We start from the raw sequence: 14,501 nt of genomic DNA on the forward strand, positions 1-14,501 counted from the left end.
TTATATGGAAAAAGCTACAGTAAGATCTGTAAAAAGTCTGTGAGAATATTATATTGCCCGTATGTACGAAAAAAATCAAATGTGAATAGCAACAAATAAAAGTTACACATCGTCCTTCTTAGCAGTGCAATTAGTTCACATTGCAATAAAATTAAGTAAAGTATGCAACAAAATCAAAACAAGTGTTTCTCCATAATCACAGGTAGCACATTCTATATGTGTTTATCTATCTAGCTATCTAATATATCAATATATTAAAAAATATTATATATTAATAATATACATCTAGTTATTGATATATTGATATATCTCTACATGTGTATGAAGTTAAAGCTATATAAAATTTATAGCAGCTCTTTTTGTATGGGCAAAGAAATGGAAACTCAGAAGGATCTCATCAATTAGGAACTGGCTCAACAAATTACATAGTATAACACATTTAATGGAATATTATTGCACTATAGGAACTGATTAAATTTGGAGTGATCTGAAAATTGGTATGAATTCATACAGAGCAAAATGGAGAGTTTGTTATTCAGTCATTTTTCAGAAATATCCCATGCTCTGAGGCTATTTGGATTTTTCTTACAAAGATTTGCCATAGTTTTCTCCAACTCATTTTACACATGAGGAAACTGAGGCAAACAGAGTAAGTGATTTCCCTAGAGTCACTCAGCTAGTAAGTCTGATGGCTATTTTCTAACTCTAAGCCTGTCATCCTATCTGCTGCGCCACCTGGCTGCCAAAAGTGAGCTATACTAACAATCACAAGTTACAGCCACATTGTAAAAAAAGATGGCTTTGAAAGACTTAAGAAATCTGACCAATGCAATGACCAACTGTTGGGGCTATATTCAGGCTTATGATGTGTGAGACAAGGCACGAGTGAAGTAAACTAATTTACTCAATTTCTAAAATAAAAAGTAAAAGTTTATTTTAAATCACTGAGAGATCTGTGGACAAAAACTCCAAGAGGAGATTAGAGTTCTGCCAGTTGGTAGGTCCCCAGTACTTAGTTATATGATCAGAGGCTTTTGGGGGCTTTTGAGACAATAGAGAACTTTTGGGTTTGAATCGGCTTCAGTAAAGTTATAGAAAGTTTGATTGGTCATAGCTCAAATCTATAGGAAACTTACGTGGTGCTACTTGACATTCTTAACAGGTTAAGTAGAGGTACTTAGCTTTAATTCAGCTCTATAAAAAACTTGGGTAGTGTCAGCTGAACTCTATAGAAAGGTTAATTAGTGGTATTTGACAGAGGTGGGATTGGCTTCTAGGGTGAGATAGAATTAAGGTCAAGGTGATTGACTTCTGATTTTCCTGTATCATTTCCCCCCCAGACAAGTCCCCCCAAATGCTTTTGGGGAAAAAGGACAAAGGTTTCATCTTCTGTAGGTCTTCAATCTGGCAAGGGTCATAGAGATGTCCCTAGTTCATTTGGGGGTCCATGTCAGGAAGGGAAACACGGGATCTGAAGATGGCAGCAGCTGAGTCTAGAGGGTGTGTGTCTCCTTGCGTCCCAGAGTCTGCAGGCTGTAGAAGCAGCTGTAAGTTTGAAGCTCGAAGCCTAGAAGGAGTGCAAGGACCAAATATGAGTAATAAGACAATTATTAAAAGTGGAGTTAGGATGGGGGTTAAGAGAGACCGCATCCAGGAGCCCCACCCAGAGGAAGAGTCGGGAGAGAAAATCCTCTTGAATGTCCTTCATTCAGCCGGCTTTCTCTAGAAGTCTTTCAGAGCTAAATTCAACTTCCCTGGAATTATTAATATACATACAACAAGAAGTATTGACCAGGGTGCATACACCTCCACTAGAAGCTAGGAGATAATCTAAGGCCAGACGATTCTTCAGAACCATGTTGGCAAGGGAGTCCAGAGATTCCTGAATCTCCCAGAGAGAATGTGCAGTCTCATTTGCCAGCTGGTTAATAGTGGCCGTTAGGTTGGAAAGAACATTTTCATGTTCTAAGTACCCTATGAAGGGCACTAGCATTGAAGCCTTTCGGTAAGTACCATAGAACATTTTCCCAAAGCCCCCTCCTTGGTCTACTTGAAGGGGTGGGATCAGAGGTGCTGGCATTACATACCGTGAAAGGGGTGCTTAGTTAACCCAGGGTGCAGGACCCATAGTGTTTAAAGGGTGTAACACAGTGAGTGGAAAGAATCCACTCCCAATCAGAGACATTTCTTCTAACAGGCCCCTTAGAAACATTAAGGTGGAGAGGAGGACTTACTTTACAGAGGAATGTATACCCCCTTGGCGCACAGATGGTCCCCGAAGTTGTATTTTGCAGCAGTGTCCTGGTTGCTTGTCCCCACGGATGATTATAATCACATAACACTATCGATTGGAATGTTAGTCCTGAAGAGGTTATGGAGAAGTTTCAAGGAAGGTGCGGTATTGGCACTGTGGGTGAGCTTGCCAGGATAATCCCTGAATGGGTTTCCTACAATTAACTTTTTGAGGGTGTGTAATCATAAGTGCACCTGACCTGTGTTGCAGCTCGTGCAAGTTGCCGACGTGAAATTTCGGCAGTTTTGAGAAGAGTCACACTCGCTGGCACCCACAGTATTGGTGGCATAGGTCAATATTCCACATCAGGGATTTGAATATGGCCATTAGGGGCCACGGTGACGAGCACTGTCTCTGTGGTGTGGTGATGGGTAGATAAGAGATCCTTCCCAGCCAGAAAGCAGGGAACAGTCGGGTCAGAGTAGTTCCCCTGGGGGTTGGCTAGCACAAAAGGGGTGGCATCTACTGAGGAGCTGGTGGCCTGTGGGAATGGAGCCTCTGCAAAGAATGCATTAGGCCGCATTCGTGACCCACCCTGAGGGTGGTGATGGCACACCCAGCAGTCCTGGACACCCCCATTCCCCGCAGAGTTCCCGAGTCTGACCAGGAAGTTGTCACCTCATTGGCGAGGGTCCACAGAGTAAGACCAGGAAAGCTGGAGAGACAGTATCAGGAATAGGGGTCTCATAATGAGGAAGAAAGGAGATTAGCGTGAGAGGCTTCTTTTCTCCAGCGTTTTTCCAGGAGTCTTTCAAAAGAAAAGCTTTAGGTCCTCTATGGGCTTGCAGGAATAGACTAGGATATCTGAAACATAAGCAGCATTTTTATTCCTAGAAATATGAGTCCAGCTGGGGGACCCTTCCAGTTTAACTACAGTTGGAGTGGTTAAGATGATGAATGTTGGAGGGGCTGTGGGAAAACTGGGACACTGATACATTGTTGGTGGAGTTGCGAAAGAATCCAGCCATTCTGGAGAGCAATCTGGAATTATGCCCAAAAAGTTATCAAACTCTGCATACCCTTTGATCCAGCAGTGCTACTACTGGGCTTATATCCCAAGGAAATACTAAAGATGAGAAAGGGACCTGTGTGTTTGTGGCAGCTCTTTTTGTAGTGGCTAGAAACTGGAAGATGAATGGATGTCCATCAACTGGAGAATGGTTGGGTAAATTATGGTATATGAATGTTATGGAATATTATTGTTCTGTAAGAAATGACCCGCAGGAGGAATACAGAGAGGCTTGGAGAGACTTACATCAAGTGATGCTGAGTGAAACGAGCAGAACTAGGAGATCATTATACACTTCAACAATGATACTGTATGAGGATGTATTCTGATGGAAGTGGATTTCTTCAACATAGAGAAGAGCTAATCCAATTCCAATTGATCAATGATGGACAGAATCAGCTACACCCAGAAAAGGAACACTGGAAATGAGTGTCAACTGTTTACACTACCGTCTTTCTACCCAGGTTACTTATACCTTCGGAAATCAATTCTTACAGTACAACAAGAAAATGGTATTTACACACATATATCGTATCTAGGATATATTGTAACACATTTATTATGTGAGATTTCCTGTCATCTAGGGGAAGGAGTAGAGGGAGGGAGGAGAAAATTTGGAAAAATGAATACAAGGGATAATGTTATTTAAAAAATTACTCATGCATATGTACTGTCAAAAAAATTATAATTATAAAATTAATTTTAAAAAATATATAAAAAAAGAAAACCATTGAATTAACAACAACAACAAAAAAGATAGCCGGCTTCCTCTCCTCAGTTAGAGAGTGAGAGGTGGGGGTGATATTGTATCCCAAATATTTGACAGATTGGCAAGCAATGTGGGCCTTGGATAGAGAGACCCTATAACCTCTTGAAGCTAGGAAATTCAAGGTTTTTACAGTCGCTGCCAGAGACTCCTCCCTAGTAAGACTGCAGAGCAAGAAATCATCCACTTATTGAATAAGGCTGCTGCCGGGCAGCTCAAGATCTCTCAAACCTTTAGCTAAGGATTGCCTGAATAAATGTGGACTGTCTCAGAAGCTTTGTGGTAGGACGGCCCAGGTTAATTGACTAGGAAGCTCACCTGGCTTAGCCCATTCAAAGGCTAAGAGAAATTGGCAGTGTGTGTTTAGAGAAATACAAAAGAAAGAGTCTTTTAAGTCCAGGGTGGAAAACCATTGGATGTTCCCTAGAATTTCCGTGAGTATTGTGTAGGGATTAGGTACTATGGGATGGATTGGGATAACTGCTTCATTAATTGCCCTTAAATCCTGTACCATACAATAATCCCATTCTCTTTCTTAACGGGAAGGATAGGAGTATTACAGGGAGACTGGCAGGGAATCAGAAGTTTAAACTTAAAGAACTTCTCAGTCAAAGGCTGTAACCCGATCCTGTCCTCCTGCTTAATTGGACACTGCCGTCTATGTGGGAACCCAGTAGGATCCCGTAGCTTAACGAGGGCTGGTGTAGCATGTGTTGCCCTTCCAGGAATGCCCTGATCCCAGATGGAAGAGTCTGTGTCCTCCCAGATTTCATAAGGAACATGGGAGGGTCTCAGAAGGAGCACAAAAATATCACTTGGAGATTTGAGCAGAGAGAATGGGGTTCCCAGCTTCTTCATTAAATCCCGACCCAATAGAGGAGTGGGACAGGAAGGAATGATTAAAAAGGAGTGTGGAAACAGCAAATCTCCATATCTATAAGGTAAGGGAAAAGTTCCAAGCAGCTCTCGAGATTCCCTTCTATCCCCATTACTTTATAGGGGGAGGGGTGCGTTGGACCAGAGTGCCGTAATAGAACTGAAAAACAGGCCCCAGTGTCTAATAGAAAATTAACGTGCTTACCTGCCACGTCTAGAGTCACCCTGGGTTCGGCTGCACTGATGGAGAGAGGTGGGACCTCGCCGAACCCCGGGCCCCGTCATTCCGAGTCCTGAGAGGACTGGAGGAGGAGGTTTGAGGCAGTGGCTCTACCCCTCTCTGGGCAGTCCCTTTTCCAGTGTCCTTCCCTGTGGCATGTAGGACAAGGACCTGGAGGCTTTTTCTGAGGGCATGTTCTTGCCCAGTGACCCTGCCCTTTGCATCTAAAGCACGAACTGGTCTGATCTCTAGAAATGGCGGCCGCTAAAAGCTGAGCCTGTTCTTTATTTCTGGCCCTGCGATCCTGCTCCATTGCTGCTGCTTGGTCCCTATTATTGAACACCCCAAAAGCAACTTCTAATAGTTGAGTCATGGGGGTTTGAGGCCCTAGGGCCAATTTTTGTAGCTTCCTCTAGATATCTGGGGCAGACTGGTTCATAAAATGCATGCTAAGAACCGTGACACCCTCCTGAGAAGTGGGGTCCAGATTAGTGTATTTTCTCAGAGCCTCTTCCAATCGACCTTGGAAGGGGGCAGGATTCTCCTCAGCTGTTTGAGTAATCCCCCTGAGCTTGTCATAATTGACTTGCTTTTTGATTCCTTTCCTCATGCCCTCAATGAGGCAGGCTAGTAGGTGGTCTCTCCTCTATCCCTGCTCCCCTCCTGATAGTTCCATGAGGGGTCTGATGGAGGTACAGCAACAGCCCCTGCCTGGTACCTAGCAGGGGAGGAGGAAGCCATATCGTCCCCGAATTTCTGAGCTAGATCCCAGATTCGCCTTTTCTCCTCTATGGTACAGGAGGAGGAGATTATAATATTAATATCTCCCCAGGAAAGACCATATTGGAGGATGATGGCTTTGAATCCCTCAATATATTTAGTAGGATCCTCAGAATATCTGCCCAATTTTTCCTTGATTTGGGAGAGATCCGACATGGAAAAGGGCACTTGTACTCTGAGTACTCCCCCCTGAGGGTCAGCGACTTCCCTAAGGGGAAGAAATTAGAAGGAAGCTCCTGATCCACAGCTGTAGCCGAATCAGGCTCCTGTGGAGGAAAAGGGGAATCTACAGCTTCAGCCCGAGGAGGGCCAAGGCCTTGAGACTGGCCTCCTCAGAGGGAGGCGGAAGGGATTGGGTTAAGGAGAAAGGCAGCCCACTTCGTGTATGAGAAGGACTACGAAGTGGGGGTTGGGCATTTCCAGAACTCGACTCTTGTGGAGAGGGGAGTCCTATATCTTTGGACCCTGGGTCCTATTTCTGATAAGGAGGAGGTTCTGGAGTGCAAGCGTTCTGCTAAGAGCCCGAGGGCAGAGCAGACACTTCTTGGGCCCTTGAAGGACTGGAGAAGAGAGGATCGTCTAAAAGGTCAGTTTCTTCCTCTCCATTAGATTTGGCAAGTAACGCGTTGCAATTTGGTCTTAGTTCAGCGTCCTGCGCTAAAGCCATGAAGGCTTGGACATAAGGGACTGCAATCCACTTCCCTTATCTCCTGCAATATAAGGCTAACTCCCTAATAGTTCTATAATCTGTTGAGCCAAATATAGACCATCTTTGCTGGCTGCCTAGAAGGTACTTCGGCCAGGCATTTTTGGAAAAATAAATTAGCTTTTTTGTTTTGAGATCTCTTAGGCCAAATTTATCTTTGTTTTTTTAAGAGACACCCTAGGAGTGAGTCTTTAGGAATGGATGAAATAAACTGTCCCATTCTCGCCTTAAGCTTCAAAAAATACTCAAAAGCCTTAAAAGCCGTAAAGCACCCCAAATTTTTCCCAATAGCTTTTTCGTTCTCCAAGGCGTCCCTTGAGAGAGAGAGAAAAAAGAAATCGCAGAAATCCTTATCGCAAGCGTCCCCACCAGTAAGGATTTTGCTTGAGCGAGAAAGCTACAGCAGACCTAATTAATCCGGATCTTTGGCTGCTCACAGCTATGGGGGTTCAGAGAAAGAGGGGGCTTACCTACAGCCGGCTCTGTCGATCTCTCTGGGCAGGTCACCAAGTTTGTTGGGGCTATATCCAAGCTTATGATATGTGAGACAAGGCCCAGGTGAAGTAAAATAATTTACTCAATTTTCAAAAATAAAAAGTAAAAGTTTATTTTAAATCACTGAGGGATCTGTCTCTCAGTGGACAAAAACTCCAAGATGAGATTAGAGTTCTGCCAGTAGGTCCAGTCAGAGTACTTAGTTATATGATCAGAGTTAGGTCTTCGGGGCTTTTGAAACTATAGAGAAGTTTTAGGCTTGAATAGGCTTCAATAAAGTTATAAAAAGTTTGATTGGTGGCAGTTCAAATCTACAGAAAGCTTAAGTGCTGCTACTTAACATTCTTAACTCTGTCTCTCAGTGGACAAAAACTCCAAGATGAGATTAGAGTTCTGCCAGTAGGTCCAATCAGAGTACTTAGTTATATGATCAGAGTTCTTCGGGGCTTTTGAAACAATAGAGAAGTTTTAGGCTTGAATAGGCTTCAATAAAGTTATAAAAAGTTTGATTGGTGGCAGTTCAAACCTACAGAAAGCTTAAGTGATGCTAACTTAACATTCTTAACAAGTTAAATAGAGTTACTTAGCTTTAGTTCAGCTGTATAGAAAACTTGGTTAGTCAGCTGAACTCTATAGAAAGGTTGATTAGTGATACTTAACAGAGATGGGTTAGGCTTCTAGGGCGAGATAGGATTAAAGTCTAGGTGACTGACTTCTGATTTTCCCATATCACAACCAGGATTCCAGAGTATGAATGATGAAGCATGCTGCTAACTTCTTGACAGAGATGAAGGAAGTCCAGATGCAAAATGAGACATTTCTGGATTTGGCCAAAGCAGGAACTTATTTTTCTTGACTATGAAATTTTGTTGCAAGGGTTTTGTTTTTCTCTTTTACCAGGTAGAAAAGAGAGGAAAAAATAGATTCACAAGAAAACATTTAAAGCAAAAAGAGACACAGCCCTTAATATAAAGGGCTGGATCAGAATCTGTTATGCTTCAGCTGAAGCTTAAAAAAAAAAGCAGGTTTATCAATCCTGATCTCAAAGTAAAAGTAAAATAGATCTAATTAAAAGAGATTAGGAAGGAAATGACATTTTGCATATAGGAAAGATAACATTGATGATAGCAATTTTCAAACTTTTGCATAAACAAAATCAATGCAATCAAGATTAGAAAGAAAAGAGAAAGCTGGGAAATAAGCCCTCATTTCTCAAATATATAAAGAACACTGTGAAATTTATAAGAATACAAGCCAATCCTCAACTGATAAATCATCAAAGAATATAAAAAGGTAATTTTCAGATAAACAAATAAAAACTACCTAGATTGATATGAAGAAATATTCTAAATTATTTTTTATTTGAGAAATGCAAATTAAAACAACTCTGAGGTAACACCTGACACTTGTCAGATTGGCTAATATTAAAAAAAAAAAAAAAAAAAGGCAAATGGCAAATGTTAGCTTGAGGGGAAATTGGGACAATAATACACACTCAGTAGAGTTGTGAACTAATCCAGTCATTCTGGAGAGCAATTTGAAAGTATGCCTAAAGGCCAACCAGACTGTGCATTACAAAGATGTGAGAAATGAGGGGTGAGAGAGGATCCCCTGGCTGGTTCTCAGGTTCTTGCAAAACAATTCTCAATCCCAAATGCAGGCAGAGTTTGTGGCAACAATGGGTTTATTACATTGAGAAACAATTTCCTAGGGGGCCAGATCTCAAAAAGGATTTTTAGCAAAAGTTTGGGATGCAGCCTTTGATTATATTAGATTTTTGTAGCCCAAAGCTAGGGAGGAATCTCCTGATGAATTTGAAGAACTAATTTTCAATTCAATAAAGGGTGATGATTGCCTCAGGCCAAGATCTCCAGTTGAATTGTAGATGGAGATCACCATCTGGGAGTTCCCCCCTGAAGAGGAAGGTGGGGTCCCATCCAGAGGTCAGGAGGAATTGAGATTTTAGGGTTTCTCTAACCTCCTCCCCAAAGACCAGGGGGACAGTTTACATAACTATGACTAACTGTGATCTAGTGATCAGTATCCCAAAGAGAGCACAGAAAAGGGAAAAGGACCTCCAAATGTAAAAATCTTTCTAACAGCCCTCTTCATTGTGGTATTTGATGTTGAGGGGATGTCCATGAATTGGGGAATGGCTGAACAAGTTGTAGCATATGAATGTGATGGAATACTACCATACAGAGATAATAAGCACACAGATTTTTGAAAAGCCAGGAGGGATTTGTATGAACTGGTAGGAAGTGAAGTGAAATGAGCAGAAATCAGGAAACTGTTGTACACAGCCTCAGCCACATGGTGTGATAATCAACTAGGAACTATCAACTCCTCTTGTTAGTAATACTATGATCCAAGCCAAGTCCAATGGCTGATGATAGAAAATGCTATTCATATCCAGATTAAAAAAAAAAAAAAAAAACCAGCTGAACACAGTGTAGGTCAAAGCATATTTCTTTCACTGACTTTAATTATTTCATGATTTTTTTCCCTTTTGATTTCTTTCTTCTTTCACAATTGTAACACAGGGATTTAGATGTTATATAATTGCACATATATAATTTATATCAAATTGTCTACTATCTTGGGAGGAAGGGAGGTAGGGAAGGAGAGAAATTTGGAACTCAAAATCTTGTAACAATAAATGGTAAAAATTGTCTTGACATATAACTGAGAAAAAAATAAAATACTTTTAAGACAAAAGAAGAAATACTCCAGGACCTGCAATGCTTCTTGGAACAAAATGAGAAGCTGCTCCCTAAAGAACCAGAGATTGCTTTCCCTGAATGGAGCTTGAGAGAAATGCTCAAAAGCTTCCACAAAGAGGAATCAGGGGTCAGTCTACTTGGAATTGAGGGGCCAGACAACTCTGATCTGGAGTCTAGGTGTAAACTCCAGTGGGGATTGTAGCTCATTACTATGCAAGAAGGACCAAGGTGGGAACTCAGCCCTAGAGCAGAGTCTAGGTGTAAACTCCAATGGGGATTGTAGCTCATTACTATGCAAGAAGGACCAAGGTGGGAACTCAGCCCTAGAGCAGAGTCTAGGTGTAAACTCCAGTGGGGATTGTAGCTCATTACTATGCAAGAAGGACCAAGGTGGGAACTCAGCCCCAGAGCAGACCATGGAAAGTCTCTCCAAGCTCAGGAGTTCTCACCTTTGGTGGGTGGAGTAAAGGCGGGGCCAAGTCAGAGGAAGACATATAAAAGCCTCCAACATCTCATCCCTGGCAACTTTTCCTGCCAGAGCTCCAGGGAAAGAGCCAGCATTGTCTCTCCTGAGAGGAGCATCTGAGAAGGGAGGAACTGAGAGCCCAGAGACATGGATGTCAAAGACTTGATTAAAGATCTCCAAGCAAGCATCACTTGCTCCATCTGCTTGGGCTACTTCACAGATCCAGTGACTGTCAATTGTGGCCATAGCTTTTGCAAAGGCTGTCTCAGACAGTGCAGGGTGGGAGCCCAGGAAACCTCAGCCTGCCCAGAGTGCAGAGCAGATATCAATCATAGCACGGACCTGGTGAGCAACAAGAGCCTGCAGCAGCTGTCCATCATCACCAAAATGCTCAGACCTCATCTAGTGCAGGCCCTTGTGGGCCCGAGCACCTGTGAGAAACATGGAGAAAAGGAGAAGCTCTTCTGTGAGGACGACCACAGAATCCTCTGTCATTCCTGTTCCTTAGCTCCAGAACACAAGGATCACCACATCCTTCCCTTGGAAGAGGTGGCTGCCACGGGCAAGGAGAAGCTCTTGGAGACACAGAAGTGCTTAAAAAGGAAAGAAGAACGTCTTCAGGAGGAACTGGACCATGTCATAAGGGCAAAGGCAAGATGTACGAAGTACGCCCTTAATTCCCAAAGCTTACTTGTGTCTGAATATGACAAAATGTGTCAGTTATTAAGGGAGCAAGAAAATGTACAATTACTAGAACTGAAGCAACAATTCAGACGCAACATAGTGAAGTATGACAGCCAGAAAGTCAAACTGTCACAAGACATCCAAAGTGTGAAAAGTCTGCTGTTGGAAGTGGAGACGCATGTGGAGGAGACCCCCTCAGAAATGGTCCAGGGTCTGAAAGGCACCTTGGACAAGAGTGAGAAGCTGCTCCATCAAGAGTCAGAGGTTGTGTCTGAGGACTGGACCATCTTTCCCATCTTTTGTCTGAGAGAAATGCTCATGACCTTCTTCAGGGATATAACTCTGGATCCTGACACAGCCAACATTCATCTCATAGTGTCCAAAGACCTGAAGAGCGTCAAGTACACAAGCATCCCCCAGGACCTGCCCTACAACAAAGAAAGATTTGTCCATTTGCTGATCGTCTTGGGTGCCCAGACCTTCACCTCAGGTAGGCACTATTGGGAAGTGGAGGTGGGAGAAAAGACAGAGTGGGAAGTGGGAGTCTGTGAAGAGTCCATCAGCAGAAAGTGGAGGCGCTCCCCATTCCCTGAGGATGTCAGGACCCTGGCTGGCTGCAGACAGAAAGATCGTTTCTTTCTGTGGAATTCACAGGATGGCTATCAACCAAGCCCACCCATCCCCAAAGTGGGCATCTTCCTGGATTATGAAAGAGGACACATAGCATTTTACAATGTCTTGGACAGATCTCTTCTCTGTAGCTTCCCAGACAAGGCCTTTCAAAAGCCTATGCGACCTTGCTTCTCTCCCTGTCTTACTGATAATGAAAGCATCCCTGGATCTCTCATTATATGCCCCAGGAGTCCCCAGTAGATGCCTGCCTAATGATCATCCTGATTAGGAGATACCTTTTTTTTTTTTTTTTCCCCTGAGACTGGGGTTAAGTGACTTGCCCAGGGTGACACAGCTAGGAAGTGTTAAGTGTATCCTGAGAAGAATACCTGAGAAGTTCTGCTTGGAACTGAGGGACCAGAAAACTCTGTGATTCTTGCCCATTGTCCATTGGTCCCAGAACTGATGGACTAGAAAAGTCTTCTGCCAAGTGCAAGGAGAAGCTCCAGGAGACAAAGTACATCTTAAAAAGAAAAAGAAGAATTTCCAGTTGCATTGGACAAATTTTTTTTTTAATTTGGCGATTGTTTAAACATGCTTTGGATAACCTACATTATGTTGTCTCTGGGAGGGGAAAGGGGAGGGAAGGAAGAATAGAATCTGTAACTCAAGACTTAAAAATCCCAATGAATGTTAAAATATGGTGTTACCTTTAATTGTGCGAAAATAAAATGTTAAAAAATATAAAAAAGTTTTAGTGTGCTTTCTAGAGCCCCCAAATTGGGCTACCAAAATGTACTGTGCTTTCTAGAGCCCCTGTGCTGCAGTGTCAAAATATCCCATCCAGACCAGCTCTCTGGGGGATTTTAGGACCGGCCTTGGTCTTAGTGGAGGAGTGATGAGGCACATGGATGTTCATCACAGAATCTGTTTATTTCAACTTCCCTTCAGCCTTAAAAATCCTTAGTAAAATTACATCACCACAGCACACTAACTCTAGTATGATTACATACTACAGCACACTGAGCATGTGCTAACTATAGTACCATTCCATCACCACAGCACACTGTGCATGTGCACCCTGCTATTAATATGTAGATGCCTCTTTTACTGCAGGTATTCTCTGTCTTGCCATTCTCCCTTCCCACCCCCCACTTCTCAGGAAGGCTGGGAAGCCCCAAGAGGAGCAGAGAGCCCAATCAGATGTTGTCAGCAGGTTCCCTCTGGATTAAAGCTTCTTCTATCTTGCTAAGAGTTACCCCACCATCTGTGCCTCTACAAAAAAATTATCAGTAAGAAAATTGGAAAACATAAAATCTTTGTTCCTCAGGTTAATGAGGTTAATTTTATCTCCACAACACACAAAAAGATCATTATCTCCTTTTTCCTATTTGTCAAGACTTCTTTTCTTTCATGTTCATGAAGTATAAAACTCCTTTATTTCATCATAATTTATGTCATTCCAGTTTTCTCTGTGACTTCTGGTTCCTGAATTTCCTCTTCATCTTGATTGTGACCTTCATTCTCTGGGCTCCTCTGTTTTGTAATAGGCAATCACCCCTATATCACTTATGCTTTCCTTCATTCCCTAGACTGATCCCTTTGTGAACCAGTTCAAGTATTTAAAAAAATTTTTTCAATTCAGTTTTATCTTCATTTTCATTTCTAAAACTTCTCATTCCCCCTAACCATTGCAAAGACAGAAAAACAAACAAAAAAATCTTATGACACATATGAAATCATGCAAGACATTTCCATATTTTGTTCAGTCATTTTTCAGTGGCATCTTAATCTTGGTGACCTTTATTTGGGATTTTAGTGCTCCCCCTTTGAGATGGATATTTGAAGGTGAAACAGGAGTTTTTACTCTTTTTGTAAGAAAAAATCTCCATCAATCTGTGGGGAAGAGACATTTTACAGCAATTAGGATTACAATTGAGTAATTCAGCTTTTTAGGCAGAGCTACTGCTGAAGGCCTGCCAGCACTCTCACCTGTTCCCATTCAATGGAAAACTGATACACCAGTATGGTAACCCTTTGCCAGTGAAAAAATTCAGGCCTTCTTAGATATAGTACGGGAACAACTCGACCAAGGACACTTAGAGCCTTCTCTAAGTCCTTGGAATTCCCCTGTGTTTGTTGTAAAAAAGAAATCTGAAAAATGGAGGATGTTGACTGATTTAAGAAAAGTAAATGAACAGATGGGAACTATGGGAACTCTTCAGTCTGGACTTCCATCTCCTATTCAGTTGCCTAGAAAATGGCCTCTGTGGGTTATAGACATTAAGGATTGTTTCTATTCTATCCCTCTAGATAAGGAGGATATGAAAAGATTTGCCTTTTCAGTGCCCAGCATTAACTTAGCTGAGCCTTATAAAAGATATGAATTGACAGTTTTGCCACAAGGAGTGAAAAACAGCCCTACTATGTGCCAAATGTATGTTGCTGCTGCTTTTACTCCAGTAAGAAAAGCATTTCCAAAAGTTATGTTGTTACATTATATGGATGATATATTGAGATGTGCACCTGAGGAGCAAATGTTAGAAGCATGTCTACAAAAAACCATAGGAACACTAAGCAGCTACAAATTGCACATAGCTCCAGAAAAGATTCAAAGACATGTCTTGGGGTTTTGCCACACCACTTGTTTCAGTCTCACTGGAAACCGAAAGTACCTTACTGCGCGCTTCTAGCTTCCTCCAGCCTTCGGATGTCTCCAGCCCCGCTCCGGAGACAGAAGCGGGGAATAAGCAAACAGAGAGCCAACATGTAGCAGAGCTGTTCTTTATTGTCTGCTCCCCAAAATGTTTCCCTGAGCCGTTGCTGTTCCCTACTTTTATACAGAATCTTCTTGGACCCTCCCCGATTCCT

General features: G+C 42.4%; 1 protein-coding gene across 1 annotated transcript in view; it reads left to right on the plus strand.

Moving 5' to 3' along the window:
- The first annotated feature begins 10,183 nt into the window (after positions 1 to 10,183).
- LOC141550710 (putative E3 ubiquitin-protein ligase TRIML1) overlaps positions 10,184 to 14,501 on the plus strand; it is a 32,839-nt gene continuing 28,521 nt past the window's right edge. The window contains exon 1 of the mRNA XM_074281651.1: positions 10,184 to 11,775. Within this exon, the coding sequence (XP_074137752.1) occupies positions 10,482 to 11,775 (1,294 nt within the window). The 5' untranslated portion in view covers positions 10,184 to 10,481. The remainder of the gene's footprint in view (positions 11,776 to 14,501) is intronic.

The sequence above is a fragment of the Sminthopsis crassicaudata genome, chromosome 1, assembly GCF_048593235.1.
Source record: "Sminthopsis crassicaudata isolate SCR6 chromosome 1, ASM4859323v1, whole genome shotgun sequence".
NCBI classification, from domain to species: domain Eukaryota; kingdom Metazoa; phylum Chordata; class Mammalia; order Dasyuromorphia; family Dasyuridae; genus Sminthopsis; species Sminthopsis crassicaudata.